Source organism: Equus quagga, chromosome 5, assembly GCF_021613505.1.
Source record: "Equus quagga isolate Etosha38 chromosome 5, UCLA_HA_Equagga_1.0, whole genome shotgun sequence".
Classification (NCBI taxonomy): Eukaryota; Metazoa; Chordata; class Mammalia; order Perissodactyla; family Equidae; genus Equus; species Equus quagga.
The window spans coordinates 40484218-40511954 of NC_060271.1; the positions used below are offsets into that span (position 1 = coordinate 40484218).

The 27737-nt window shown below is 45.8% G+C and overlaps 2 protein-coding genes across 7 annotated transcripts; one reads left to right on the forward strand and one right to left on the reverse strand.

Moving 5' to 3' along the window:
- The first annotated feature begins 292 nt into the window (after positions 1-292).
- On the forward strand, positions 293-17748 carry MASP2 (MBL associated serine protease 2). 5 transcript variants are annotated; one of them, XM_046660695.1, is made up of 12 exons: positions 293-448; positions 537-749; positions 936-1113; positions 1893-2024; positions 4031-4227; positions 4302-4449; positions 7590-7619; positions 9682-9800; positions 11443-11524; positions 14167-14301; positions 14809-14883; positions 16099-17748. In XM_046660695.1, exons 1-12 carry the CDS (start codon positions 320-322, stop codon positions 16860-16862), a joined length of 2202 nt encoding a protein of 733 aa, XP_046516651.1. In that variant the 5' UTR covers positions 293-319; the 3' UTR covers positions 16863-17748. The 5 variants fall into 5 exon arrangements, with proteins under 5 accessions (XP_046516651.1, XP_046516656.1, XP_046516652.1 ...); XM_046660697.1 differs by having other exon boundaries at positions 318-448; positions 537-765; XM_046660700.1 differs by lacking the exon at positions 936-1113 and having other exon boundaries at positions 537-765.
- Positions 14531-27292, reverse strand: TARDBP (TAR DNA binding protein). 2 transcript variants are annotated; one of them, XR_006888577.1, is made up of 8 exons: positions 27165-27292; positions 25924-26175; positions 23493-23656; positions 22770-22910; positions 21967-22137; positions 20364-21579; positions 18479-19391; positions 14531-15973 (listed from the first exon to the last, which is right to left on the reverse strand). XR_006888577.1 is itself a non-coding variant. In XM_046660701.1 (6 exons), the coding sequence occupies exons 2-6, from the start codon at positions 26159-26161 to the stop codon at positions 21049-21051; spliced, it is 1245 nt and encodes a 414-aa protein (XP_046516657.1). In that variant the 5' UTR covers positions 26162-26175; positions 27165-27292; the 3' UTR covers positions 19651-21048. The 2 variants fall into 2 exon arrangements, 1 of the variants encoding a protein (XP_046516657.1); XM_046660701.1 differs by lacking the exons at positions 14531-15973; positions 18479-19391 and having other exon boundaries at positions 19651-21579.
- Between the last annotated feature and the right edge of the window lie 445 nt (positions 27293-27737).

A 27737-nucleotide genomic window follows, 5' to 3' on the forward strand; every position in this document is an offset into this window, starting at 1 on the left:
CTGCCTCCTCTCCCATATTCCCATCCCTGTGGACTGGGATTTTCAAAACTTCCCTTTTCTCTCTTATAGTAGTGTTTCGGGAGGGAGCAGGAGAAGTTGCACGTGTGCGCCCTCCCGTCTCTAGGAGGGATGGTTGTCGAGATCATTGTCAGGGAGTCCCTGGCCAACTTGAGAGGTCACACACTGAGGAGGAAACACAGAGGTTAAGGGTGAGGGACAGAGCCAGGATTGTTGCCAGCCCTGGCTGTCATCCAGGTCCAGCTCCTGGTTCCTGGAGCATCCTGCCCTCCCCGCCAGGAAGTCTGAGCCGCCAGGAGTCATGGGGTCGATTCCCAGAATCCCAGGGTCCGGGAGGCCAGGGCAGGGCCAGGAGTTGGACAAACAGCTCAAAGGTGAGCCAGCGTGGGGCTCTGGACCAGGCCTGGCCAGCCGGACGGGGCACCATGAGGTGAGTGGGAGCCCCCACAGGCCCCTGCAGGAGTGAGGGAGGAGATCAGGCCCCTCTGGACCCTCACTGCTCCCCACGCTGCCCCCAGGCTGCTGATCTTCCTGGGGCTGCTGTGGGGCTCAGCGGCCGGCGCCCCGGGCCTGCAGTGGCCCAAGCCCGTGTTCGGGCGCCTGGCATCCCCCGGCTTCCCCGGGGAGTACGCCAACAACCAGGAGCGGCACTGGACGCTGACCGCGCCCCCCGGCTACCGCCTGCGCCTCTACTTCACCCACTTCCACCTGGAGCTCTCCTACCTCTGCGAGTACGACTTTGTCAAGGTGCCCGCAGGGCCGGGGGTCCTGGACACTCTTGTGGGCTGGGAGGGGGGCTCCCCAAGGACAGGCCGGGGCTGAGGGACAGGGACACCTGGGAGCCGAGTCTGGCCTCAGAGGGAGGGAGGGCAGGGCTTGGGCCTTGTTGTCCCTCCCTGTGACCCTGAACCCCACAGCTGAGCTCAGGAACCAAGGTGCTGGCCACACTGTGCGGCTGGGAGAGCACAGACACAGAGCTGGCGCCCGGCAACGACACCTTCTACTCGCCGGGCTCCAGCCTGGACGTCACCTTCCACTCCGACTACTCCAACGAGAAGCCGTTCACGGGCTTTGAGGCCTTCTACGCAGCAGAGGGTGAGCCAAGAGGAGGCCGAGTGCTGGGGCTGATGGTCCATCCGCATCGGGGCAGTAACCCTGTGCTACACCAGGCCAGCCTCCCTTTAGTCTCCCCACCTCCGAGCCTGGATTCCTGCCAAACCAGCAGGAAAGTCCACACCTCGGTCCAACATCTTCCACACTGCAAATATCAATAACAGCCATGACCTCCACTCATGGACTCAGCCCCGATTCTGTGCCAGGTGCCGAGCCAGGGACATCCTCACAGCCCACCCCACCCCCCACCCCCTGTGATGCAAGGGCCGAGTGAGCCCATTTACATATGGGAAAGTGAAGGGCCGCCAGTCTGAGTGCTGCTGAGAATGCACAGAGCATGGCGTGCTGTATGTGCATGCGGGCTTCAAGTCTGACACGATTTCAGATTCTGGCTCCTGCAGGGACCAGCTGTGTGACCTTGAGAAAGCGGCTCAAACATTCTGCGCTCCTCAGGAGGCGGCTGCAAGGGTTCATTGGAGCTTGAGTAGCAGACCCGCCTGCGGGGTTCAGCTGCTGGCTGCTCCCTTCACTAGCTGTCCTCGTTGGTGCAAAAAGGTGGTATTTACCTCTCCCTCCAAGTGTTGCGGGTAGGCTGCAATGACCCCAGGCTCCAGTGCTTGGCCGGCACCAGCCACCTTGGGACATGAGGCGGCTCCTCTCAGATCAGCCATGAGGCTGGAGATCTGAATCTGAGCCCAGGCCCTGAGAGCTGTCCCATTTTCTCTCCTGCTGACCGCCTGCCTGGCCCACCTCTCCCCTAGACATCGACGAGTGCCAGGTGACCCCAGGAGAGGCGCCCCCCTGCGACCACCACTGCCACAACCACCTGGGTGGCTTCTACTGCTCCTGCCGAGCGGGCTACGTGCTCCACCAGAACAAGCGCACCTGCTCAGGTGAGCCACCCCGGGGCAGAACGAAGGGAGGCCCACACCCGGCGCGCGGCCCAGCCCCCACCTGCCCCAGGATACAGTCGGCAGGATACAGTTGGTTCCTCCAGGCCGTAGCTGCTCTGGAGGGACCACTGGGCTTGGCCCACTAGCCACTTCTCCTAGGCAGGGGCAGCCCCTTCTCTGATAATCTGTCCCCTCCTGCCATCCATTCATCTGATCACATCCTCTAAATCCTCCCCCACCTCGTTCCATCCTTGACTCACTCTCATCCCTCTTCAGCTCATTCACTTGATTAGCATGCCTCAGGCCCCCCTCTGTGTACCTGGCCCGTCTGGGCTCTGCAAACCCTACCCCAATACAGCCACCTCGCCCTCCGTGGGCAGCTCCCAGGGGAAGGAGTGGGGCACCTAGGCCTGGCTCACACAAGCTTCTCCCCCAAACTTCAGGGCGGGAGGCAGGGCCTGCTCACAGGCACCAGTTCCTGGCCCCCAGCAGGCCGATCCCTTTGGGCTCTAATGCCTGGCGCCTGGACAGGAAATCAGCTGGTGCCCTTGGGCGTGGGGAGCCCTGACCTGCTGGCGCTGACCCTGCCTCCCCTGCTCGGCATCTCCCCCATGTCTCTCCCTGTCTCTCTGTTCTCTCTTCCAGAACAGAGACTCTAGCCACCCGTCTGGCTCCGGCCTGCCAAGCGGGTCGAGGCCAGAGCAAGGCCCACTGGCTGCAGCTCTGGGTCGGGCCGACATTGCTGCTGCCATCAGCCCCCCATTCACCCCACCGTGGACCTAACAATAAATCTGGCTCCACTCCACCTGCTGCTGCTGCGTGTCTCTGCGGTGGAAGGGTGGGGGAGGGTGGCAGTGTGCACCCTGGCCTCTCCTTACTCTCATCGTAGTCTGGATGAGCCCTGGTGGGTGGCAGCTCCCTCCACAGGGCCACAGGCTCCTTTGCCAGAAGGGCTTGCTCTGGGCCCTCCATTTTGAAGAGGCCCAGATAGGGGTGGGGGCTGGCCTGAGTTCACACAGGGAAACAGAGCTCTCTCTACTCCCCCACTGGGTCCCCGTGGGCTGAGCTCAGAGCATCCTTGGACCACCTCTTGTTCAGAGGGCAACTCAGGCCCCGCATGTGCTGGGCCGGGGGAGCCTGAGCCAGAGCAGAGAGGCCCAGGGAGATAGTCATCAATGGACAGTCTGGTCCCCACATCCAGGGGCAATTCCCTCTGCCCCATGGGGAGCAGCCCATGGAGGAAGGAGGGCAGCGTTGGGACTCTTCATTTCCTAGAAGCCTCTCAGCTCATGTCTGCATCCCTCTCCATGGCCGGGGGACAATGGGGGCAGACCCCTCCCACAAATGACATTCTCTCTGCAAGGGCAGAATTAGCTGTTCCAGTGAGGAAAGAGGGCACCAGACTGGCTTATGATCAGTGTGGGCTTGAACTTCTCTCAGCTGCCCCCAGGGCAGAGCCCAAACTCAGGGAAGGTGGGCATGGGGAGGCCCTTCCTGACCTCCTGACTGTTCCAGGTGGGGACCCAGGGGAGGCTGGACTGGCCTGCGCTGGGTGCAGGTGGGAGTCCCCTGGTGGACGAACTTGGGAGTGGCCTGGTTCAGGGGGCAGGGTGAGGGGCCCCCCCAATTCCTGAGGAACAAGGAGAGTCCCCTTCCCTTCTCTTGGTGCCTCCTGCCCGCTGAGAGAGGCTGACCTCACCCACTCGCCTAACCCCTGGGGTTGTGATCTGGCCCAGGACTCCCCCCACCAGGAGCCTCAGCTTAGGGCCCCACCCTCTCTGGGGGTGTGAAGCAGGGCCCCTGGAGAACACATATCTGAGTGCCACCCATTTCAGCTGAAGCCAGAGGAACCCCTTCCCTAATTGTCCCTTCAGCTCCTGGGGCGGTGGTGCGGTTTGGTCTCCAGAGGTGCCCCTGGCCCTGGCCGTGTGCAGGCTGGACAGGCGGGGCTGGGTTATGCTGCCTGCACCCAGCTCATGCCACCCTGTCCTCTCCCCTCTTCCCAGCCCTCTGCTTGGGCCAGGTCTTCACCGACCGGTCTGGGGTGATCAGCAGCCCTGAATACCCACAGCCGTACCCCAAACTCTCCAGTTGCACCTACAGCATCCACCTGGAGGAGGGGTTCAGTATCATCCTCAACTTCGTGGAGTCCTTCAACGTGGAGATGCACCCCGAAATCCAGTGCCCCTACGACTCCCTCAAGGTCTGGTTCCCATCACCCCCACCTCATCCTGGCTCCTGCAGGTCCTGAGGTGACAGGGACCTCTCCGCTTTCAGATTCAGACAGACAAAGCGGAGTACGGCCCATTTTGTGGGGACACATTGCCTGGCAGGATTGAAACGAAGAGCAACATCGTGACCATCATCTTTGTTACCGACCAGTCGGGGGACCACGCGGGCTGGAAGATCCGCTACAGCAGCACAGGTGAGGGCAGGTGGGTCTCGGTCCCCAGCAGGAAGCTCTTCCAGAAGCGTCAAGGAGCTACATACGATGGAACTCTTCCTTGCCAGGCCTGGGAAGCACAGGGGAGGAAAAAGTTTTCCTTGATCCTTTTAGGGTCCCTGGCTGGGTCTGAAAAGTCAACTGACAAAGACACAGTAATAGGAGAAAAGCATCCATGTTTAGTTCATGTCAGTTTTCCATGGCACGGGAAGTGAAGGTTTGATGATGAGTGCGTGGTCGTGGAGGAATATGATAGGTTAGGGGTGTGAGGTCAGCAGTAAACTGAGGGAAGCTTAGCAAGGACTGTGTGTTCAGTCTTCCGGGAGTCACTTTGTCTATGGAAACAAAGCTTCTCTCTGGGTACAGGGAGTGCAACTCCCAAGTGAGGGTCTTATGACCTGCTTCAGGGAAGAAGTGGGTAGGGGGACACTCAGAGTGACCTTCCTGCTTCCACCATTTTCTCAGACTCCCTCAGCTTAAAATACTCAATATGCTAAAGTGCCATATTTTGGGGTAGTGTGTCCTGAAACCCATCAGAAGACAGACCAGGTTTGAGTGGCAGGCAATGGTCCTGTTGACGCAAAAGAACCAATGACCGTTCCATAAGCAAGAGAAATAAGATGAGTTTATTTGAGCCAGAGTGAGGATCATAACCCGGGAAGACCCTAGAAAGCGTTCCAGAGGCATGGGTTTCAGTGCAGTCTTCTACCTTTTTAGAACAAAGAACACATTAAACACACCCAGCATACATTTGGCCAAAATTTCAAAGAGGTATTTAGTCGCAAATCAGCAGGTCAGCATGACCCTGATGCTCTGAAAGGGGGCTAATAGGGCAGGGCGTTGGGGCGGAAGCATGCATTCTTATCTTAAGAGTGCGTTCTTTACTTTAATGGATAAGCAGATGTACAATGTGTGTTTAACAGGCCATAAGTCAGGCCTTTAGTTCAAGCCAAATCAGTTTTGAACTCAAATAATTACCCCATATACCTCAATATGTGGAAATCTCTTGTCAGTCCCCTAAGGGACCATCCACCCACCATCCATCCATCCATGCATCCTTCCTTCCACCTGTAGGAGAAAAAAATTAATTTTCCCTTTACCTGTGGCTGGGAACAAAAGACAGATTAACAAGAGAAAAACAAACAGAAGTTTATTAACATGTCTATCTCATGTGTACACAGGAGATAACCCAGGGGAAAATGAGGAAGTCTCAGAGGTGGTTTAGAATTCAGGCTTAAATATTATCTTCCACTAAAGACAGAAGAGAGAAGGGTGTGTGGCGGGCTGGTTAAGGGGAGGTGACCAGGAAAACTATGGTAAACAGGAGTCAGGTTTGTTATGCAGATGGAAGACCCTGCCTTCTCCACTGAGGAGAGTTTCTAGAGATTTAGTCATCCTTCCCCTCCTGGTCCAGAGGAGACATTCTCACAAATGGAGATTTCCTTTGTAAATGTAAATTTCTCTTAGAAAACAACTTCTACTGTGTTTTCAGAGCTTCTCCTGTGTCTGCTCTTTCTCAAAATAATCCTTATGCCAAAGAGGCATGTTTTGGAGTGCCATGTTCTCCCACCCTTCACACACATCCATTTGTCCATCCTTCTCTCCCTTCCTTCCATCCATCCATCCTTCTCTCCATCCACCCATCCATCCTACGGATGTGACCTGACCTTTTGTGGGGAATATGTAATGCAGAAGCCACAGTACCCACCACCATAGCCTCTGCCCCTCAGTCCAGTCTGGTCACAGCAACATAACCTCAGCCCTGACAAGCACAGCCAAGCACCAGGCATGGTGAGGGTCCAGAGGGAAGACCTGGCCCAGGCAGGGGCTGGGTGCCAGGGAAAGTATCCTAGGACTGGAAACACCTGAGATTGGATTGAAAGGCTAAGTAAGCGTTCAAGGAAGGTGGAAGGGCGTTCCAGGTGGAAGGGAAGAGTATGTGCAAAAGCCCAGAGGCTCCACGGTTGAGGGTGTGGCACTGTTGAGGGAGAGCTGGGGTGTGCAGGGATGGGGTCTCGATCACGGAGAGTTTGGAGTAGACCTACACTTCAGGGAGTCTGCAGCTGGGGCCTGTACTATGCCTCTCTGAACTGCCTCCACTGGCCCTGGCTCCGTCCTCTGGAGCCCAGGGGGTCTTCCGCCACCTCTTCCTCACGACAGACTTTCAAATGCTAGAAGGTGGTTCTCAGCCTGAAGCAGCCCATTGGCGCTACCTCCTTAGACACAAGTTCAGGTCCCCCCACCTTCCAAGGCACTGACCTCTGGACATTGATGTGGGCTTGGCGAGCTGAGGAGTCAAAGGAAAGATTTCCTGGACTCTCAAAGTCTGGTAGTAGTGCTCCTTTACTCAGAGAATAGCATGGGGACAGGACCCATGGGCAGTAAGAGCTGCAAACATGGGTTGAGGGTTAGGGCTAAATTTATAAGGTATAGGTCTGTGGGTTATTTCTTTACAAGACAAAGGAAAGATCACGTAAAAAAGTCGTTAAAACAGTATCAGTGTACGTGGGGTCTGGCTATCAGGTGATCCTATAACTTTGGATACGAATCAGGTCTAATCAGGTCAGGATGTCCTATACTTCCCGGAGGATGACATAGATCGGCATGTACGACAGGACGCCTTGGCCACCTCTCCCTGGGGCAGCCTTGATCCTCATCAGACATGTCTGTGCCTCTCACCACTCTCAGCCAACAGATCTTTCAGGATGTTGGCATTGCAAAATAACCAACAACCATTCTATAGATACGATAAGAGAAGTAAGGTGAGTTTTACTTGAGCCAGGATGAGGATTATAACCCAGGAAGGCAGTTTCCAGAAAGGCAGAAAGCATTCCAGGAGAGGCATCGTTTTCAGTACAGTCGTAAACCTTCTTAGAACAAAGACCATACATTAAATAAGGTGAGGATACATATTCATCAAAGTTTTAAAGAGGTATTCAGTTGCAAATTAGCAGGTCAACATGACCCGGATGTCAGGAAAGGGACCTTCCAAACAGGGCGTAGGAGGGGAAGTATGCATTCTTATCTTAAGGGAGTGCATCCTTTTTTTTTTTTTTTTAAAGATTGGCATCTGCACTAACATCTGTTGCCAATCGTTTTTTTCCTTCTTCTTCTCCCCAAAGCCCACCAGTACAGACTTGCTTATTCCAGTTGTGAGTGCCTCTGCTTGTGCTATGTGAGACGCCACCTCAGCATGGCCTGATGAGCGGTGCCATGTCTGCCCTCGGGATCCGAACCAGGAAAACCCTGGGCTGCCGATGGAACGTGAGGAGTTAACCACTTGGCTACGGGCCGGCTGTGGGAGTGCATTCTTTAACGGTGAAAGCAGATGTACAATGTATGTTCAATGGGCCATAAGTCAGGCTTCTTTAGTTCAAGCTGAATCAGTTTTGAACCTGAATAATACGTGAAGATCTCTTGTCAGTGTTATTGGAAGAACAGAGTAACTGAGCTGGGGAGGCTGGAACTGGAGGTAGGGCCCTGGCTCAGGGCACAGGCTCTGGTGTCAGACTGCCTAGGTTTGTCTCCCGCTGTACCGCTTTCTGTTTCCCGGCTGTGACACTGAACCTCTCACATAACTGTTCTGTGCCTTAATGCCCCAATTATCCAATTAAGGACATCTCCTTGGAAGGGTGGGCTAATGCATGGAAGGCACTGGGCACAGGGCATGGCATGGAGCACGTAACTATTAGATTACAGGTATTAGAGTAATTTAAAGAACGAGAGGGGTCGGCCTGGTGGCGTGGTGGTGAAGTCCGTGCACTCCACTGTGGCGGCCTGTGTTTACAGGTTCGGATCCAGATGTGAGCCTAGCACCACTCATCAAGCCACGCTGTGGCAGCATCCCGCATAAAATAGAGGAAGATGGGCACAGATGTTAGCTTAGCAACAATCTTCCTCAAGCAAAAAGAGGAAGATTAGCATCAGATGTTAGCTCAGGGCCAATCTTCCTCACGAAAAAATTAAAAATGAGAAATGGGACTAGAGAAGATTACTCCTTGGGCCACCCCTGTTGGAAGTGTGGGAAAGGGTGAGAGACTGAACAGGAGACACACCAGCCCTTTGGGAACATTTCATTTGCCTCCTGTTCATTTTTGAAAGCCTTTCATTTTCCTGTAGGTCGAAACAATAAAACTTTTAAGACTGAAGTGCTGGTTTCAGAGCAAGTCAGAGGGGAGAATGAGGTTTGCCAGCTGGTGGGTGAGAAGGGGCCAGGACAGAGCCTCCAGGTGCTTATGAAGGAAGGTGCCAGCAGGGCGCTGGCCTGGGTACCATGCAGCCTTGGGAGGCCCTGGGCTCCTACAGGGCCACCAGTGCTGTCCCTGGAGATTGGTTTCCTGAGGGGAGACTTTGGGGGCTGCCTGGGACTGAGAGCCACCCTAGGGCACAGAGATCAGGTGCGGGAGGAGAAGGGGACTCAGTAAATGGCAGGCACACGCTGAGGGGTACCTGGCTGTGCCCTCACGTGGGGGATGGGCTGAAGCCTTGGGGTGACAGCAGGCCAGGTTTGGCAGCCAAAGTGGAAGACAGTCTCCCCCGAGGCTGGAGCACCGTGGGTGTGTGCTCACAAGGGAAGGCACGAGGCTTCCTGAGCGCCAGTCTGGATGTGCGTCCCAGGTTTCTCCCGGTGGGAGGGTTCATTACAACTCACTCTTTCTGAGTGCCCAGCAAAGCACTAGCCCAGGTGCTTTACACTCCATCCTCAGGACCCCCACGGAAGCTGAGCAACTATTCTGCTCCCACTCATCTTACAGATGAGGAAACTGAGGCTCAGAGAGATTAAAAATACCCACTGGGACATGGAGAGCTGTGACTCAAACCCTGGAATCTGGCTTTTTCCCTCCCAGTTACTCACTTGGTTTTCGGCAGTGTACGTCAACTCTCTGGCGTGGGGCAGACACTCCACTTGTGTGACCGTACACTTTTTTTTAAACTGTGGTAACATTGGTTTACAAATGCGCATCTTCTTGCATGCCTGGCTTTCTCGCACAGCTTTGGCTGAAGCCCAGTCAAAGCAACAAATCCTAATTTGCACACCAACCAACCAAGCTGAATCTTGCCTTTGGTTTTAAATCTGCAGAACATTACCCTACCGTGGCAAGCACTCTACATGTTAAGGGTTTCATTTACAAATCAAGAACTTCAAATTGCTAAATTCAGACTTCCTGCTCTAGACCACATAAAAACCACTAAGCCAGGTTTTCCTCTGCACAGCTCGGCCTTGTCCTGATCCGACGGCACCACCTAATGGCCACATCACACCTGTGCAAGCCACATACATCCTGAAAGACAGCTTCTCCATCTTCTGCGAGACTGGCTACGAGCTTCTCCAAGTGAGTCAATACAAAACTGTCAGCGCACCAGGATCGTGATAGTTTTTAAATGCATACATATTTATATCAGCAAACATGTGAAAGAAAAATAGGAAAACAGCTGTTGTCAGCATGCTGGTTTCTTTAGCCTATGATTAAACAATAAAAATCAAAGGAATGGTACGTTTCCAAAAAAGAAAAAAAGGATGACTATGGAGAATTTTTGTTTAAGGAATTCTGCCTTTTTAAAAAAGGCTACTTTGGGGCCAGCCCGGTGGCGCAGCGGTTAAGTGCGCACATTCCGGTTCCGCGGCCCGGGGTTTGCTGGTTTGGATCCCAGGTGCAGACATGGCACTGCTTGGCACGCCATGCTGTGGCAGGTGTCCCACATATAAAGTAGAGGAAAATGGGCATGGATGTTAGTTCAGGGCCAGTCTTCCTCAGCAAAAAGAGGTGGATTGGCAGCAGTTAGCTCAGGACTAACCTTTCTCAAAAAAAAAAAGGCTACTTTGGAAAGCTGGTGACTAAAATAGACAACTTTCCTCTATTCACACATTACAGCAGCTCTTGCTAGAGTGGCTGACACAACAGAAGGATGAGTTTGCCATCCTTGTCTGATGTGATCAGGCTCCTCCTCCTGGTCAAATGATGACCTTTATATGAAACAGTTCCTGGGCCCACAAAAGATTAAATGGTGCCAGGAAACAGTAAATTCTGCAAAGTTATAAATAGTGACCACTGTTAAGGGAGAGGCAGGATAATTTTTAAAAATGCTTAGCGTTGCTTTAGGGGCACAGGTGAGAGATTAACATGTCCTCTTTATGTTCTTCAAAATTGTCACCAAATCCCAGTGGTAAAAAGTAATAACAATAAAACGATAGCTAGCTATGCAGTCCAGTCCTTTGGAAGGGGAAAAAAAAAAGGGAGAGAGAGACACTTTTCCCACCTTGCTATCTTCTTGGATGGGCTCTTTTTCACAGCACCTTGCACTGCAAACCTGTTTAGTTTCTAATTTAAAACAAAATAAAACAAAACCTCCTCCTCTCTTTTGAAGCATATTCTGCCAAAGCCATCTTATTTCATTTTAAAGTCTGATTTTAGAAAAATAATATTTCAACGAATGAAAATGTTTCTCCATAAATGATATTAGCAAGGAAAACTGATTTAGAACACACATGTGAAGCTTATGAAGTGTTTTTAGTAACTTTCCTCCAGCTAATGGAGGCTGGAAAATGGCTAGAAAAATCCACATTCACTCCATGTCTGATCAGGTTGGCCTTTTCCAAACTTCTGACCACCACCCTTTGGTACTTCATAGAAAGGAAGAGTGGGACATCAGCAGAACTGTGAGATCTGATGTGTTCCTGGATTAAAGTGGAAAGCATAAGATCATAAATTGCTGCAGAGGTTAACATATGATTCCTAAACTGCCAGTACATCTTGAAAGGTGATATACAGCAGAGGTGACATAACCAGCTGACGGCAGCAAATACGCACATACGTCAAGGCACAGTTGAGCTGTGCCTCTGGGCACGGGGGTGTGTTCAGCCCCTTGGGAGTCCCTCGTGAAACAGTGGCAGAGGAACTACCGCGGGGGCACAGCTTTGGGGAGTGATGTTATGATGTAAACAATGAGATTAGTATTTTCTGAATTCCTCTTTAGGGGGGTTATTTGCCCCTGAAATCATTTGCTGCAGTCTGTCAGAAAGATGGATCTTGGGACCAACCGATGCCGGAGTGCAGCGGTACGATCACGTGACAACTCCCTTAACTCCTGCTGCTGCTATTACTGCTGCTATTGTCTCTTCCGGTCTTCTTACAATGATTGTTTATGAGGCTTGAATTCCAAATTTGCTTCTCATTCCCAGTCTCTCAGTGGGCTCTTAGAGGTTAAAACGGGCCAAGCTACTAAGAAAAGTATTTGCTTTAGAAAAGTGTGATCTTTAAAAATATTTTTCTAAGTATAAAACACTCATACAGACGGGAAACAGAGAAAATTACAAACATCTTAATACCCATAATCCCACCAAATGAGTGTACAATCACTGTTATCATTTTGGTGTCTATCCCTCCAAGTACACACATATCTCACACGTGTAAACACGTATAGGCTACTGTATGCAGGGATGGGGTAAGAGAGTGTGTGTGTATATATATCTACCTATATATACACACACCCCCCCCCAACCTGGGCTGATAGCATACATTACCATTCTGTGAACTAAGAATCACACATCTCAACATTTTTTCCAATTGCAAATACATGTTAACTTGAAAAAAGTATAAATTAACAAAAATATATAGTGAAATCCTCTCTCTCTCAAATCTCCAAATTAGGACTAAGAATTTGGGGTCTTTTCCTTCACATTCTTTATCTCCTATGCTCTGTATACTAACATATTTCACTATTATATACTTTTTAATCAAAATAGGATACTTAATCTGACTGCAATGTGCTTTTCCCCCTACAAATTGTTGGGTAACTTTCCTCATCAATTTAAGTATTAATAGAGCCAGTTGTTCATTTTAATAACTGCATAGTATTATCATCATACAATGTATGCTTTTAATCTGATTTCTGCTTCCAGTTTCTTACTATCACACACATGGCTGTAGTTCACATCCCTGTATATATTTTTGCATATTTTGTGCAAGTGTTTATACAGAATTCCTAAGGGAATTTAAATATGTTCATTTCATAAGTTTACATTCCCACCAATTAGACTACCAATTTTTTTTTTTTTTTTGAGGAAGATTAGCCCTGAGTTAACATCTGCTGCCGATCCTCTTTTTTTCCTGAGGAAGACTGGCCCTGAGCTAACATCGGTGCCCATCTTCCTCTACTTTATATGTGGGACGCCTGCCACAGCACGGCTGGACAAGAAGTGCTATGTCTGCACCCAGGATCCAAACCAGTGAACCCCAGGCCACTGAAGCAGAACGTACAAACTTAACCACTGTGCCACCGGCTGGCCCCAAAACTACCAATTCTTTTAATTCAAAAACCTTACAGGGGCTGGCAGCAAAGGGAGTGTTTGGAGTCAGATTCGGCACTTTTTGCTGGAAGTTGTGGCATCTCCTCTATGTGGAATCAGACAATGTAGGCAAAGCACCTGGCCCAGAGCCAGGCACACAGCTATGAAGGGGCTGAAAGCTATCTAAACAATCTTTTAATAGCCACAGAAACACATCAACAATTTTTAGGTGTCTACTGTGTTAAGAACTAACTTTTAGACTGATATCACTGTCTCGCGAATTGGTTATTTCATATTAGTAATGTCCTAACAAGTGTGAATTCTAATCCAAATTCAAGGTATTAGGACTTCCAGGTCTTCTAACAAGTTCGATTTATGAAAAGGCTTTTTTTCCTTCTTCTCCCCAAACCCCCCCAGTACAGTTGTATATTCTAGTTGTAGGTCCTTCTGGCTCTGCTGTAAGGGAAGCCACCTCAGCACGGCTTCATGAGCAGTGCTAGGTCTGCTCCCAGGATCTGAACCAGCGAAACCCTGGGCGACTGTAAGAGAGCGTGCCAACTTAACCACTCCGCCAGGGGGGCCCGGCCCCACGTGAAAAGGATTATTAAGAACAAGCCGAGGACTTCAGAATTGTCCGTATTTCTACCTTTACAGACAAGCAAATTGCAAACCGAGTACCTTTCCCTCGCCCCAGATAGTACAGGCACTCATAGGCTGTGCAGCCTGCTTCCTTCTGTGTTGCTGTTTGGCTGCAAACCTTTATGTTAGAAGTGAGAGGGCTAAGGCAGTGCAAGTGATTTCAAATTTTCTTCCTTTAGGAAAGGCATCATACCACTCCTTCCCAGGGACTTCACATTGATCTAACCATTTAGGGACAGGCATGAGAGGGACGCTTTAAAACCACACTAAAGCAGGCGCCAGCAGCGCTGTAGTGCTTGGCCACCAGTGGCCAAGTGTTTAAGTTCGCGCACTGTGCTTCGGCGGCCCAGGGTTTCACCAGTTCGGATCCTGGGTGTCGACATGGCACGGCTCATCAGGCCAGGCTGAGGCAGCATCCCATATGCCACAACTAGGACCCACAACTGAAAATACACAACTATGTACCAGAGGTCTTTGGGAGAAAAAGGAAAAATAAAATCTTTAAAAAAAAAAAAACCCACAAAAAACTATGTACTGGGGGACTTTGGGGAGAAAAAAGGAAAAATAAAAAAAAATCTTTAAATTCGCACTAAAGCGGTTCTCCCCACTTTCAGAGATGAAATCAATGAGGCCCACTGCACAGGGGAACACGAACACGGCTTCAAGTCAAGCAGCACACAGCACAACCACCTATCATCACAGTCTGCAGATCTTCTCAGTGTTAGTACAGAAAGTGCAAACTGATGGACTCCTCCCTCTCCCTCATTTCTTAGTTGTTGACTGTGGCCCTCCTGATCATCTCCCCAGTGGCCACGTGGAGTATCTCACAGGTCCTGAAGCGACCACATACAAAGCTGAGATTCAATACCACTGCAATGAAACCTTCTACACAATGACAACAAATGATGGTAAGCATACTGTTCAAAGCTGGGGATGCGGGATATTTGGAACCTAAGTCCTCATGATCTGAAAATAAAACACTAACCCACAGTTTTGGCTAAGGCTAGACAAAAGATTTTAAAAAAAGCACTTGTCCCACCTGCTAAGTGAAATATCACAGCTTAAGTGACTTTAATGTCAATTTGCAAGAATCTGAAAACAGACCTTATCTAGTAAATGACTACTACAAACACACAATATATTCCAAATGGTTTAATTTAACAAGTCAAAACCTTATCATTAAGCACTTGAGATCTTGATACATATTCAAGTTATACATCTAAAAGGTTTCCACTTTGCAAGCAAACATGGTAATGCAGACACCTCCTATTTATGAAATCATGTAAAATGGTTATTCAGACACCTCTATTTCTCACTGATGCTCAAGAATCAACATTTTTCAAGGGGGTATTCAAGAAAATGACAACCACCTTATACACGCAGTTAAACATTTTTGCTTTTCCAATGATTTGCAGGTAAATATGTGTGTGAGGCTGATGGATTCTGGACGAGCTCCAAAGGAGAAAAATCACTCCCCGTTTGCGAGCCTGGTAATGGATACATTTATACAAGGGATCTGTAATTGATGGCAAGTAGGACTGGGTAGGAGACAACAAGCATGGCTTTAGCCATGGGAGGCAGAAAAGCAACTTCAGCACTGGGCTGACACCAAGTTAGTACTTCCAGACAATATGTTCCCATGATCCCCTGTCCACAAGGAGAGGGCGTTAGGTGCTGACTGCATCAGTCAGTTATTTTTGACCTTACAACTAGGCAAGCATAAAAAATGAATGATTTTAAAAATTATCTTGAACCACTTACACATTTATAAACATGAATTTTTCTGTTGAGTTACTTTTCTTCTCTGTAAAAACGCTATTAAAACCCAAAGCTAATAACTTCATTATTTTCCTAAGCAATTGTTTTCGATGACATCTAGTTTTTAAACATTAATGGAATTTGCCCTTTAATAGTACTTAAAAAATTTTTTTTACCAGAACTTGCTCTGATATAGTTAAGTAGTGATTTTAAAAAAAATTCAGAAAGGTAATAATATATTCATTACCCTTATGTTATTTGGCTTAAATTAGTTTTTTTAAAAACCTCTATCTTAGCTGACACGTTTATAAGTTTTAAACAAGTATTCTGCCACAACAGGAAACAAATTTGCTACATTAATGAGCGTATTTAGTTCGCAATAGACAGTAAAATTTAATATCTGGAAGAATAAACTAGACCAAAAATAGTAATTTCTGAACCAGAAGGTTCTTGGCTACAACTGCAATGTTCTAATTTTTAAGACATTTAAATGTTCAAAGATGAAAGTAATTTTGCAAATCCCATGATGGTGACCTTAGGCTCCTGCTTTCCCAGAACTATACGGGAAATACACATTTTACAAGTAAGAAAACAGAAGCAATGAAAGGCTATTTCCTTTCACTTTCTACACACATCACCCAGTGCATCAGCTCAGACAATTCCTGTTTGCCCTCAAAATAATTTCTCCAATCATGCAGATCATTTCTTTTAGCAAAACAAATTCGTTTCTAAAAGTTTATTTTCACTCACCTCATTTTCTGAGGCGCTAAGAAGTATCACGTGGCTATTTGAATTGTGCTGTTGTAAAGCAGCCTCACTTCCCTGTATAGGGGGACACCCACCAATTCATGAAATACAATTCTTGGTTGACATTAGATATACAGAACTCCAAAGTGGTACTAATTAGAGATTTCTCTAATGGCTGTATATATCTGCTTTTTCACCAGTTTGTGGAAAATCAACTCGTACTACAAGAGGCCGTATACACGGAGGGCAAAATGCAAAGCTTGGTGATTTTCCCTGGCAAGTCCTGTTACTAGGTGAAGCTACAGCAGCAGGTGCACTTTTATATGACAAATGGATCCTAACAGCTGCTCATGCTGTATATGGGCAAAGAGAAGATGCCTCTTCCCTAGACATTAGAATGGGTGCCCTGAAGAGACTGTCACCTCATTACACACAAGCCTGGGCTGAGGCCATTTTTATACATGAAGATTACAATCATGATACTGGTTTCGATAATGACATAGCACTGATTAAATTGAAGAACAAAGTTGTAATCAACAGCAACATCCTGCCTATTTGTTTACCAAGAAAAGAAGCTGAATCCTTCATGAGAACAGATGACATCGGAACTGCAGCTGGGTGGGGATTAACTGAAAGAGGTTTTCTTGCCAGAAATCTAAAGTTTGTTGACATACCAGTTGTTGACCACCAAAAATGTACTGCTGCATATGAAAAGAAGCCCTATCCAGGGGGAAGGGTAACTGGTAACATGCTTTGTGCTGGCTTAGAAAGCGGGGGCAAGGACAGCTGTAAAGGTGACAGTGGAGGAGCATTAGTGTTTCTAGATAATGAGACACAGACGTGGTTTGTGGGAGGAATAGTGTCCTGGGGTTCCATTAATTGTGGGGAAGCAGATCAGTATGGGGTCTACACAAAGGTCATTAACTATATTCCCTGGATCAAGAACATAATCGATAATTTTTAATTTTATGTCTTCCGTCAGGAAATGATTCCTCATTTTAAAAAAATACCTGTAAAACATCTTAGCAGCACAATGTGACCTGAGAAATATTAACACAGCAGTTGTTGCTACGCTGAAAAACCAAAACCAAACTACAGGTGGGAATGCCATGACAGGCACTTCTCAGCTCGCCAGCTTTTCACCCCTTACTCTTTAATTTGAGGAGACATAAAACATTATAGTAATATTCACCATCTTTGCCAATCCAATAGAAACTCACTGGTTAAATTTGTATTTAATTACTTACAAAGTCCAGTATCCCTTTTTTGGACTGGCTGTTTGCATTTCTGTAAAATGCCTGTTCGTGTTCTTAGACTATTTTTCTATTGTTTTGGGACTTTTCTTATTGATCTCTAAGAGAGCGTGATATAATACAGCAGTATTGGTTCAGGAACAACCTTGAATCGTGGTTTTTTTTTGGTAGATCAATTGGAAACATCAATAATTTAGCCTAGGTATTGACTGATTTCCATGTTAAAAACCAATACCACAAAACGATGAGATACAATTTTTCAGTTATCAAATTGGCAGACAAAAACAACATGGAATGGCGCTATTTGACGTTGTCATACAACATAAATTTTCTAAAGGACAATTTGGCAATATATATCAAAAGCCTTAAAAACATGCAGTCTTTGACCTAGTAATTCCACTGCTAAGAAATTAATTTAGCTGTGAGGATGTTCCTAGCACCTGGAAATAACCTAAATAATGTTCAAACTCAGACGACAGCTGAATCAAAGGTGGCATTTCCATAAAATGAAATGTGACATTAGAAATAAGTGATGATCTTATAGATAAATCTGTAGTGTTTTTTTTTCCTTTTTACAGTGAATACGAAATAGTCGGGCACACTCAACTAAACAATAGATCACAGATCATACAATTGCTGAGTATAGTAGAGAACTCACAAATACACAATTAAGAGGTATACTCTCCTAGTACTCAACAACAACAAATTATTCTAATTATCACATGCATTTTCTGAATTATTAAGTAGTTAACATCTTTCTTTTTCCTAAGGACAAAATTTGAGCTCTGACTTAACCTTAAAAATCTCATTTCATTTTAGTTGGCTAGTCCTCCCTAAAAAGTTTTAATAACTAACATTTAACAAAATTTTTCTTTCTAGCCAACGAGTTACCATTATATGTAAAAATTCATTGTGAGTTTTGGCTTTATTTCTCTTGTGCATATAAATTGCCAACTTTTTGAGACTCACTTTTCAAAGGTAACTTTGCAGCATCTTTGTTACATATAAAAAAGAAATTATGTTTTTCCAGTAAGACTCCAGACACTAAACTGTGGTGGCAACAAAAATTTTTATTCAACTGCTTCAAAAAAATTTTTAGAATGCATGTAGATGACCAAATAGACTTTAAAAACAAATCTTTGCCAAATAGTTTACTTCTAAACTTCAAAATTTTTTTTTAGGGTAGAATTAAATACCCATAGCTATGTAGTACCATAAACATGTTAATATAAGGCTACTCAACATTGAAAGCCTTCTAAGACTGGTAACTAGATTTACACAAGTATAAATAAGGGATTAAAACCATGCCATCGACAAGTTAACTTACCCCTGGGTTCCTTGAAGGCTTGTCAGTTTAGTCTTTGGAGGTCCCCCGAATACCATTTTAAGTGTTACCATGTTACTGCTGCTGAGTAATATTGCAAGTGCTAAAATGCAAAATTCAGATGGTACAGGGTTTGGAAATCATGCAATTTAGATGCAGGAAAAAAAATTAAAACAACGCAAGATCCCTTTACAGAGAAAACTGAACAACAAAACAATGTGGCGATCACAAGTCCAAAGGAAGACTTCATTTATAAAAGTTTAAAACACGTAACTTGCAAAATGACAAACCTATTTATCATAATCTAATTAGATAAGGGCAATAGTAAACTATCAACACAAAAATTGTTACATTCTTCCGTTAGAAAACGAGCTCAACTCTCACAGAAGTAGCAGTTACATCAAAAGTACAATAGAGAATCAATATATTATTGCTTTTACATACTTCACACTGCATCGTGAGAGTCTGAGTTTTGTAAACGATTTTATTCAACATTACTATAATCCCCCACCTTGGGAGGACAAAGCCCATTTCACTTAACACTTCCACAGACAGACAACCCACCCTGCTAGTTCTTAAAGCTATCAGGCTTCTTAAATGGATTTCAGGCACAAGATAATTTGTGGTTTCTTCTACTTTATCCCTATTGCAATTAATTCCACTTTTCAAATCCAAAACTAGAAAGGTGCTGACATTCCCTTTTTTCAATTGATATGCTTTGTTACAAAGCATTGAAAATAATTAACATTGTTTTGCCAACTCCCCCAAATAAGAATATTTTAAAAGGCATGACTTCCCAATGGAGATTTATACAGGCCATGTAAATAGAACATCACCCAAATGCACAGAGGCACTAAGAAAAAGCTGGAGGGTACTGCTTACCATTTTAGGTGCGGTCACCCAGACTTATTAAAAACTAGATTTAAAAAGAAAAAAAAAACTTTTCACTTTGGACAATGCAAGAACATATAGCAATTAAGTCTGGGTATCAGATGTCAATGCATGACAGGTGATGAATCCATTTGACTTGAGACAACTTTTCAAATAAGTTTATTTGAAGCAAAATAAGCTACTGCCAAGAAACTTTATGAAAGTTCCATCTCAAAAGGGTCAAAAAAAGGGGAATTAACTGCTATGAATTCTTTGCATTCAGGGCTGCAAAACAAAGACACATATTATTTAAATCAGTTTTATTTAAGAATTTCCAACATTGACAACTCTTATAAAAAGCATCCAAGCACAGGACACAGAACCGCAGCAAACAGCATTCTTATGGGTAGCTAACAGACATTAGAACTTCCACCCTTCTTTGAGACACCCCGAGCTCACTGGTGAACTCTGCTTCCAAGTACTCCTGCAAAGCACACCACAAGCTCAGTCCATGTTCTCAACCCATCAGCTTCAGTTCACATTACCACACTTACAGATCAGTAACAGAAGAGAACACACACCAGACAGCATTCACAGCAGTTGACAAAGGGGTAGGGGAGATACAAGTATCGTTTCACTAACACATTCAACTAACGTGGGTCATCTAAGAACAAAACCCAATTAAGTCTTCCAACAGCTGTGGATGTCCTTTGAATGCAAAAAACATTCGTACATTATTTGCTATCATTGCTCTCTGCACACTCTCGCACCAAAGCCACAGGATTGAGAGACACATCTCGCCAAGTTAAAAAATATCCATTATGCACCACCAAGTCTCTGCACGCGCTCTCTCCTTTTCTCGCTCATACTAGCCTTTCATGCCTCGGCACCACCATCAATCCTCACACAAGGTTTCAAAAGTTCAAACAGCTTTCTGGTTCCATATCACAGCCTTGCGTTCATAGCGTTGATACGACTCCATGAAATAAAGAGTAGCGGATAAAAATGGGACACCCACCGTCAAAGACGCAGCCTGTGCAGTGTGATGACGAATTCTTGAATGAGAAAGCATGTAGACAGAAGTATTCCTATGGCAGAATATTTACAGCACTACTTTCAATGAAGTGCTTCTTCCATAAACATTTGAAATGAGATGAACTGCAGAGATTAAATGAAGGCTTCATATTGTACTTTTGTATATGAAGGGAGACAAGTGTTAAAAACAAAAACAAAAACAAAAGAACCAAACACTGTGACACCATGATCTCCAGAAAGGAGCTTTTTCTAAGGAAAAAATCCATATGGTGGGGTTCAAATTAAAACAAGGAGAAAAGAATGTAGTTCTAATCAATGGTTTCCATTTTGAACATGCAAAGAATTCACTTGACAAGTCCAGGGATAAAATATTACAGGAGAAACCTTTTGATATCAATTGTAGTGTGTTGGTTTACCAATCAGGCAAACAGCAGTTCACTTTCAAACACTCAATATTTAACCCTTTATGTAACAAAACTTATAAAATTCCTTTAGCTCTTCCTCTGTTTCGAAAGAAAAATGTCAAAAATACTGCTGAATATACTCCACACTGAACAAACCAATTTTGAAAATTCTTAGTACATACGTATTTTACAATATACTTACCATGAGTTTAGAAAAATTTGAATTCCCACCAGTCTATACCAACCAACCATAACCCTCTGTGTCTACATTCCCCAGCCAGAGGATTTAGAATCCATGCTTGAGCCAAAGCCTCCATTAAAACCACTGCCTGACCCCGCATTGGATGCTGATCCCCAACCAATTGCTGCACCTGAATTAGAACCACTGTAAGAGTTATTTCCAGAACCAAAGGCCTGATTTGGCTCCCTCTGCATGTTGCCTTGGCTTTGGTTATTACCTGACGGGCCTGACTGGCTCTGCTGACTGGCTAACATGCCCATCATACCCCAGCTGCTCTGCAGGGCTGCCTGGGCTGCGGCCATCATGGCTGGATTTATGCTAAAAGCGCCAAAGTTCATCCCTCCACCCATATTACTACCTTGATTGTTTCCCAAACCAGCTCCACCCCCTCTACTGTTACCAAATCCACCCTGATTCCCAAAACCACCTGGATTACCACCAAATCTTCCACTTCTTTCTAACTGTCTATTGCTATTGTGCTTAGGTTCAGCATTGGATATATGTACGCTGATTCCTTTAATGATCAAGTCCTCTCCACAAAGAGACTGGGCAACCTATAAGAAATAAGGGATGCGAATAACAAAGATTAAACCATTGATTCATATATCAAAGTGGCAATAAAACTTAAGATTTCAAGCCATTATTTAAGCTGGAGGAAAAATAAGCAATGAATGCTCATTTCGTTTAAACCCATAAAATAATCTTTAGCTTTAGTAATGGCAACAAGGATTTTTCAGTTTACTTTCAAAAGATATATAACACTCGTAGTTAAACACCAGTTACTGGAAAATATCTAAAGGTTTATCACAAATACCTAGGCCCATATACCCCACACCTTGTAAGGTTGGAAAGCTTAGCTAAGGATGGCAATTAGCTGAATGGGAAAAGTTCAAGAGAAATTACCTAATTAGCTGGGGCAAAGTTATTAAAGAGAAAAATACCTGATCATCTGCAAATGTAACAAAGGCAAAAGCCCTGAATGGTTTGGGGATGAAGACGTCTACCACTTCTCCATACTGGCAGAAGAACTGCCGCAGCTCGTCGGCAGTCATGTCCTCCGTGCAACGCCCGACAAACACCTTCCGGCTTCTCAGAGGCTCATCTGGGCTTTGCTGGTCAAATCAAAAAGAAGGGAAAACATCAGAAACGTTTTATGAGCAATGAAAGAGGCATTATGGTAGAGGATGTAACAAAACCGGTCTGTCTCTTCTATCAGGTGAGTCTTTAAAAAGTAGGTACATTCTCATTTTTTCGCATTGTGCTTCTCTTTCTTGTAGGACTTCAGTGAAAAATAAAGTTTTAAAGTTTAAAGTTCATGAAAGCATACTTGGATTAAGGAAAGTCAACGACTGAGAAACGTCCTGGTAAAGATGACCATGTTCCCAATAAGCACGTCTTGCTTGCTTGGAACAAGTCAGGCCTTTGTAACAAAATTAATGTATTCTGATTGTCTTTGTTTTCGCATGTAACTACGCAAGAAATGTTAATTTGCTAGAAATAACAAGAAAAGAAGGAATAAAATGAACAAAGTCTGAGTTTCAAGGGGTACTAAACTAAGTAATTTCAAATAAGCATAAAATATTCAGCATGTATTAAGGTCCTAAGGCTTTAACAAGGCAAAAGATTCCAAGAACACACTCTGCCACTAGCTTTGCCAAGCGTATTTAATGTTTTATTTTACAGTGTCTTCTAAGGAAGTTTCTCAGCAAAAATTACCAAAGCAGAGGAAAAAAGAGCAAAGTACCTTAGAATTAGGAAGTTTACAGTCACACCATCGTCCATCTATCATATGTCGCTGTGACATTACTTTCACCTGAGTTTCATATTCCGTAAAACGAACAAAGCCAAACCCTTTTGAATGACCAGTTTTAATATCTTTCTTGACCTAGGGAAAAAACCATTTAAATTTACTACAACTACACAACACACAAACAAATCAGAATTCCTCGACAATTTCAACGGCTTCAATTGGACGAGGTGGCTCATTCAAAACTTAAATCAAGTGATTCTTCAGGTAAAAGCAACAGGAGGGTAAACGTTGAATCCAGATCATGTTACTAGTAGAGTAAAACTCATTTACATAATAGAATTTCAACAAAATGTTTTAGAATCCAAAGATAAACTAGATTTAATGTTTACAAAACAATTAAATAAGAAAAGCAGAAAATAAAAGTTTTTAATCTCCCAGTAATTTAAGTTATAAAGAAAAAAGCCAACGTCACCTCACCTCCTTCCCTTAAGCGTTTGTATGATAGTAGGATTTTACAATATCAAAGACAACAATATACAGTACATGCATAAAGGGAAATGGTGTGAGCCAAATTTCTTTTTAGCATCCCCTATGTATACAAATAACGAACACTGAAAATATTTTCTACTGACCATGAAGGGCAGCGTCACTAACACAACAGGAGTTCTGAGCGCTCATTCACTGGGAAAGAAAAACTTAAATGAAATCAAAGTTCACCTGAACCATAAGAACTTCTCCAAAGGTACTAAAATATTCCTTTAGATCCTGTTCAGTTGTTTTCCACGGGAGACCCAACACTATTAAATCAGATGTTTTCTGGACTGCTCTTTTCACTTTCACTGCTGATGAAGCATCTGTCTCATCCATTTTTCTTTTGTTATCTAAACAAAATGGGCAGAAACCTCTTAGAACTCTTCATTTAACACTTCTTAAAAACACGTTACCTCCTACATCTAGAACCGAGAAACAAAAAGATTCTGCCTAAGAACAATAAGATACTGAAAACTTTTGGCAAAAAGTGATGCTAGCCTCAAGGACAGAGTAAGGCATTAAACAAGCGGGTGAGGCGCTTTTCTGGTGCAAGTCCAGAGACTCCTGCCTCTGGTTTTGTATATTTGTACATCTCAAGATTACAACTGCATGATCTCCCCTCTCAAAAGGCATTATCAAAACAAAACGAGTTCTACTTCACTTTGAATATAAAATACATTAAAGAGGGAAAAAAGGTTAAAAAACAGTGTGATAATATCTTTCTGCCTATTAAATAGACTTGCTTAATTATTTTAATGCCTGTAACTTAAAGGCTATATACCAAAAAATTAGCAACTTTTATCTCCAGCTGTGGATTTAAGCGTTTTCAATTTTCTTTTTCTTTCTTTTTTTCAGATTTTTAAAATTTTTTTCTTTTTCTCCCCAAAGCTCCCCGGTACATATTTGTGTATTTTTAGTTGTGGGTCCTTCTAGTTGTGGCATGTGGGACGCCGCCTCAGCATGGCCTGATGAGCGGTGCCATGGCCGTGCCCAGGATCCGAACCGGCGAAACCCTGGGCCACAGAAGCAGAGTGCGTGAACTTAACCACTTGGCCACAGGGCAGGCCCTTTTTCTTTCTTTTCTAAACTTTCCACAATGAACTCACATTAATTTTGTAATAAGAAAAAAAACCTTTAGGTTATTTTTAAAAACCAATATTTGGAAGGGAAGAGGAGGAACGATTTTTAAAAACAGACTTTATTTTTTAGAGCAGTTTTAGGTTCACAACAAAACTTCGAGGAAGATGAGATTTCTTTTTTTCTTTCCCTTTTTCTCCCCAAAGCCCCCAGGTACAGAGTTGTACATTCTTTGTTGTGGTTCCTTCTAGTTGTGGCATGTGGGACGCTGCCTCAGCGTGGTTTGACGAGCAGTGCCACGTCCGCGCCCAGGATTCGAACCAACGAAACACTGGGCCGCCTGCAGCGGAGCGCGGGAACTTAACCACTCGGCCACGTGTCCAGCCCCGAGACTTCTAATATACCCACTGCCTCCACACATGGAATAACCTCCCCCTTTATCAATATCCCCCACCAGGGTGCTCTATTTGTTACAAGTGATGAGCATACACTGACACATCATTATCTAAATAACATTTTAAATTTGGGTAAACATTCATTTATAGTCAACAGCTCAAGAAACAGCTTTCTTAAAAAAACCCTGAGTCAACCCTATTAAACATTTTCTTGACATTAAGTCAATGTCTTGCATACTGACCATATATGATGGACTCTTGCAACATCAAGTTATAATTAAAGTACCAAACAGATGTATCAACCAGCACACATTTCTACAGCTAAAATGTACCCATTTCCTTGGCATACTTGTTAATCTTCATGCTTCCTTTTCTTTCTTTTTTTTGAGAAAGATTAGCCCTGAGCTAACTACTGCCAATCCTCTTTTTGCTGAGGAAGACTGGCCCTGAGCTAACATTCATGCCCATCTTCCTCTACTTTATATGTGGAACGCCTACCACAGCATGGCTTTTGTCAAGCGATGCCATGTCCGCAACCAGGATCTGAACCGGCAAACCCCGGGCTGCTGAGAAGCGGAACGGACGAACTTAACCGCTGCCCCAGCGGGCCGTCCCCGATGTTTCCTTTTCGTAGATTTAGAACATCCGGGATAAGGGACAGTGAGAATAAGACCAGAACCCAAAACTATAATTAAGACTACATTAATTCAAGATTTGGGCTACTGCAATTGATGTTCATTTAAGGGGGGAAAAAAAAGAAGTCAGATTAGTTGAATGAATGATGTAAGCCTGCAACGACAAAGACCTAACCAAAATATTGGGGCACTTCAGAAGAATCTATTTACAACAGACTAATCTAAACGCAAAGCATTCTTAGTAATTCCTCAAATTTGGCATTAACTTGGCAACGTTTGTTCAGATGATTATTTAAATACATATTTTTCTCTCTAAAAAATGCTCTGTAATTTCCAATTTTCACTAATTTAGACTAGCTGTCTTCGAAACTAATCTAATAGTAACATTTAAAGAAATACTTGGGTTATAGGAGACATTTCACCATGCAGAAAGGCCATGATCTATGACTTCGAATGAGACACAGACCCCACAGTACTTTAGCACTATTGCAACACCAAATGGCAACAAACCTTTGGGATAGTTGACAACGTACACCAGGTTCCCCCAGCCAGCATCCGGAGCATGCAGAATTCCTTCTACCAGCCGGACCCCTCTCATACACTGAGACACTGGATTCCTGTAGCGCAGCCCACATGCTCCTGGAAACTGGGCTGTCACCGTGGACAGCAGCACCGTCCCATCGTCTTCCGACGGTATTTCAATGGGCTCATCATTCTCATCTTCCGTTACCCGAATATATTCAGACATTTTTTCTTCTTTTTCTTAAAGGAAAAGAACACTTGTGTCAAATCAACCGTTTCCTTATAATCAGCTCATCAATACCACGACCATGTCATTGTCCTAAGACATCCAGAAAAATTCTTGCGGCTTGCACTCATACGTGTTGGTTATCCCCGAAAAAAGAGGAGGCAAAGGCAAAGATAGTGATTCCTATTAAACTGCGATGCCTTGCTAGTTCATTCATCCAATAAATATCTGCTAAGTGTCTACCACGCATGGGGGTCTGCAATTACAACTTTGCAACCAGTCAGCCCCAGGTGGCACGCTGGTTACAAGGTGGAGGGGCGAAGGCAAGCAAGAAAAAGATAGCGAACGAGTCATTATTTTATTACAATCGTGATATACGCTGCTAGGAACAAGTCGTACTCCTGGGGGCCGGGGAGAACCTAAACTGGTTGACACACGCGTATGGGTCAAAGCAGACCACCCTAAGCCAGGGATGCAGAATCTGAGTCTTGAGCATTGACTGGGAGCAAGGAGCCAGGTGGAGAGAACAGGGAAAAAGTTCCTCCCTGTGGGACTTCCGGGGGCTCTCCAAACTTGAGCCACAAGGACAGCGACGACAAGTCCTTCGCGACGCGGGCCGCCACCTCCCAGAAGCCAGCGCGTGGCGGCCGAGGGAGGGGTTTTTCAGCGCGGCCGGGGTGGGGCCGCAGGGGCACAGGCCTGAGCTGACAGCATCCCCCCGACGGTAAAGTACCGAAAGCACAAAGCACTGCCCGGCCCGGGAGCCAGGCCAGACCTCGGCCTCGGGCTGCACGGCCCCGCGAGCCCGGCGCTCCTGCTCCGGCGCTGGCTGCCACCCGAGCCAGGCCCTAACGACGCTCCCGCGCGAGCCCGCCCGGGCAGAACAAGGCAGGCCCGGCCCCGCGGCTCCCTTCCCGGGGCGGGAGCCGAAGCTGCCGCGTCCGCCTCAGGACAGGAACTGCGGCACCCAGCGCGTCCTCAGTGAGCAGCGTCCGCGACTCACCCGCTAGGCCGCTGCTAGGAAGCCCAACAGGGGAACCGAAGCAGCGAGGGATCCAAGAGCAGCCCAGCTACCGCTTCGCTCCACAAAATGGCGCTAGGGCCGCCTCCTCCCCCCGCCGGTCGTCGTCCTCTCCCACCGGCTCCCCGTCAAGAGGGGGAGGGCGCCGCAAGGAGACGCGACTGCCCTATCCTTAGTCCCCTCAGACCTCCTTACTGGGAGTCTGAGCCTACCGAGTGTGTTGGAAGGATAACGTAAGACCGGCATCTGGGCCTGAAAAGCTAAAAATTGAAAAAATGTGGGTGCGTTGGCTTTTAACTCCCCCCACGTAGCGTAACAGATGGTTTCGCCCGACCAACCGACGGCCCCGGGTCTCGGCCGGAGCTCTCGTACTTTGAAAGTGCGCGAGACTAGGTCAGGGGCAGGGTTAGGGGCAGTGGGGCGGGGCTAGCGGGGGCGGAGCGCGGGGGTCCCGGACCCTCCTGATCTCGCTGCTTGGGCGAGCAGAGGAGGCCAGGACCCTTTGTCTAAAATCCAGACGGGTGCGTCCTTACCTCTTTCCCTTAGCCTGCATCC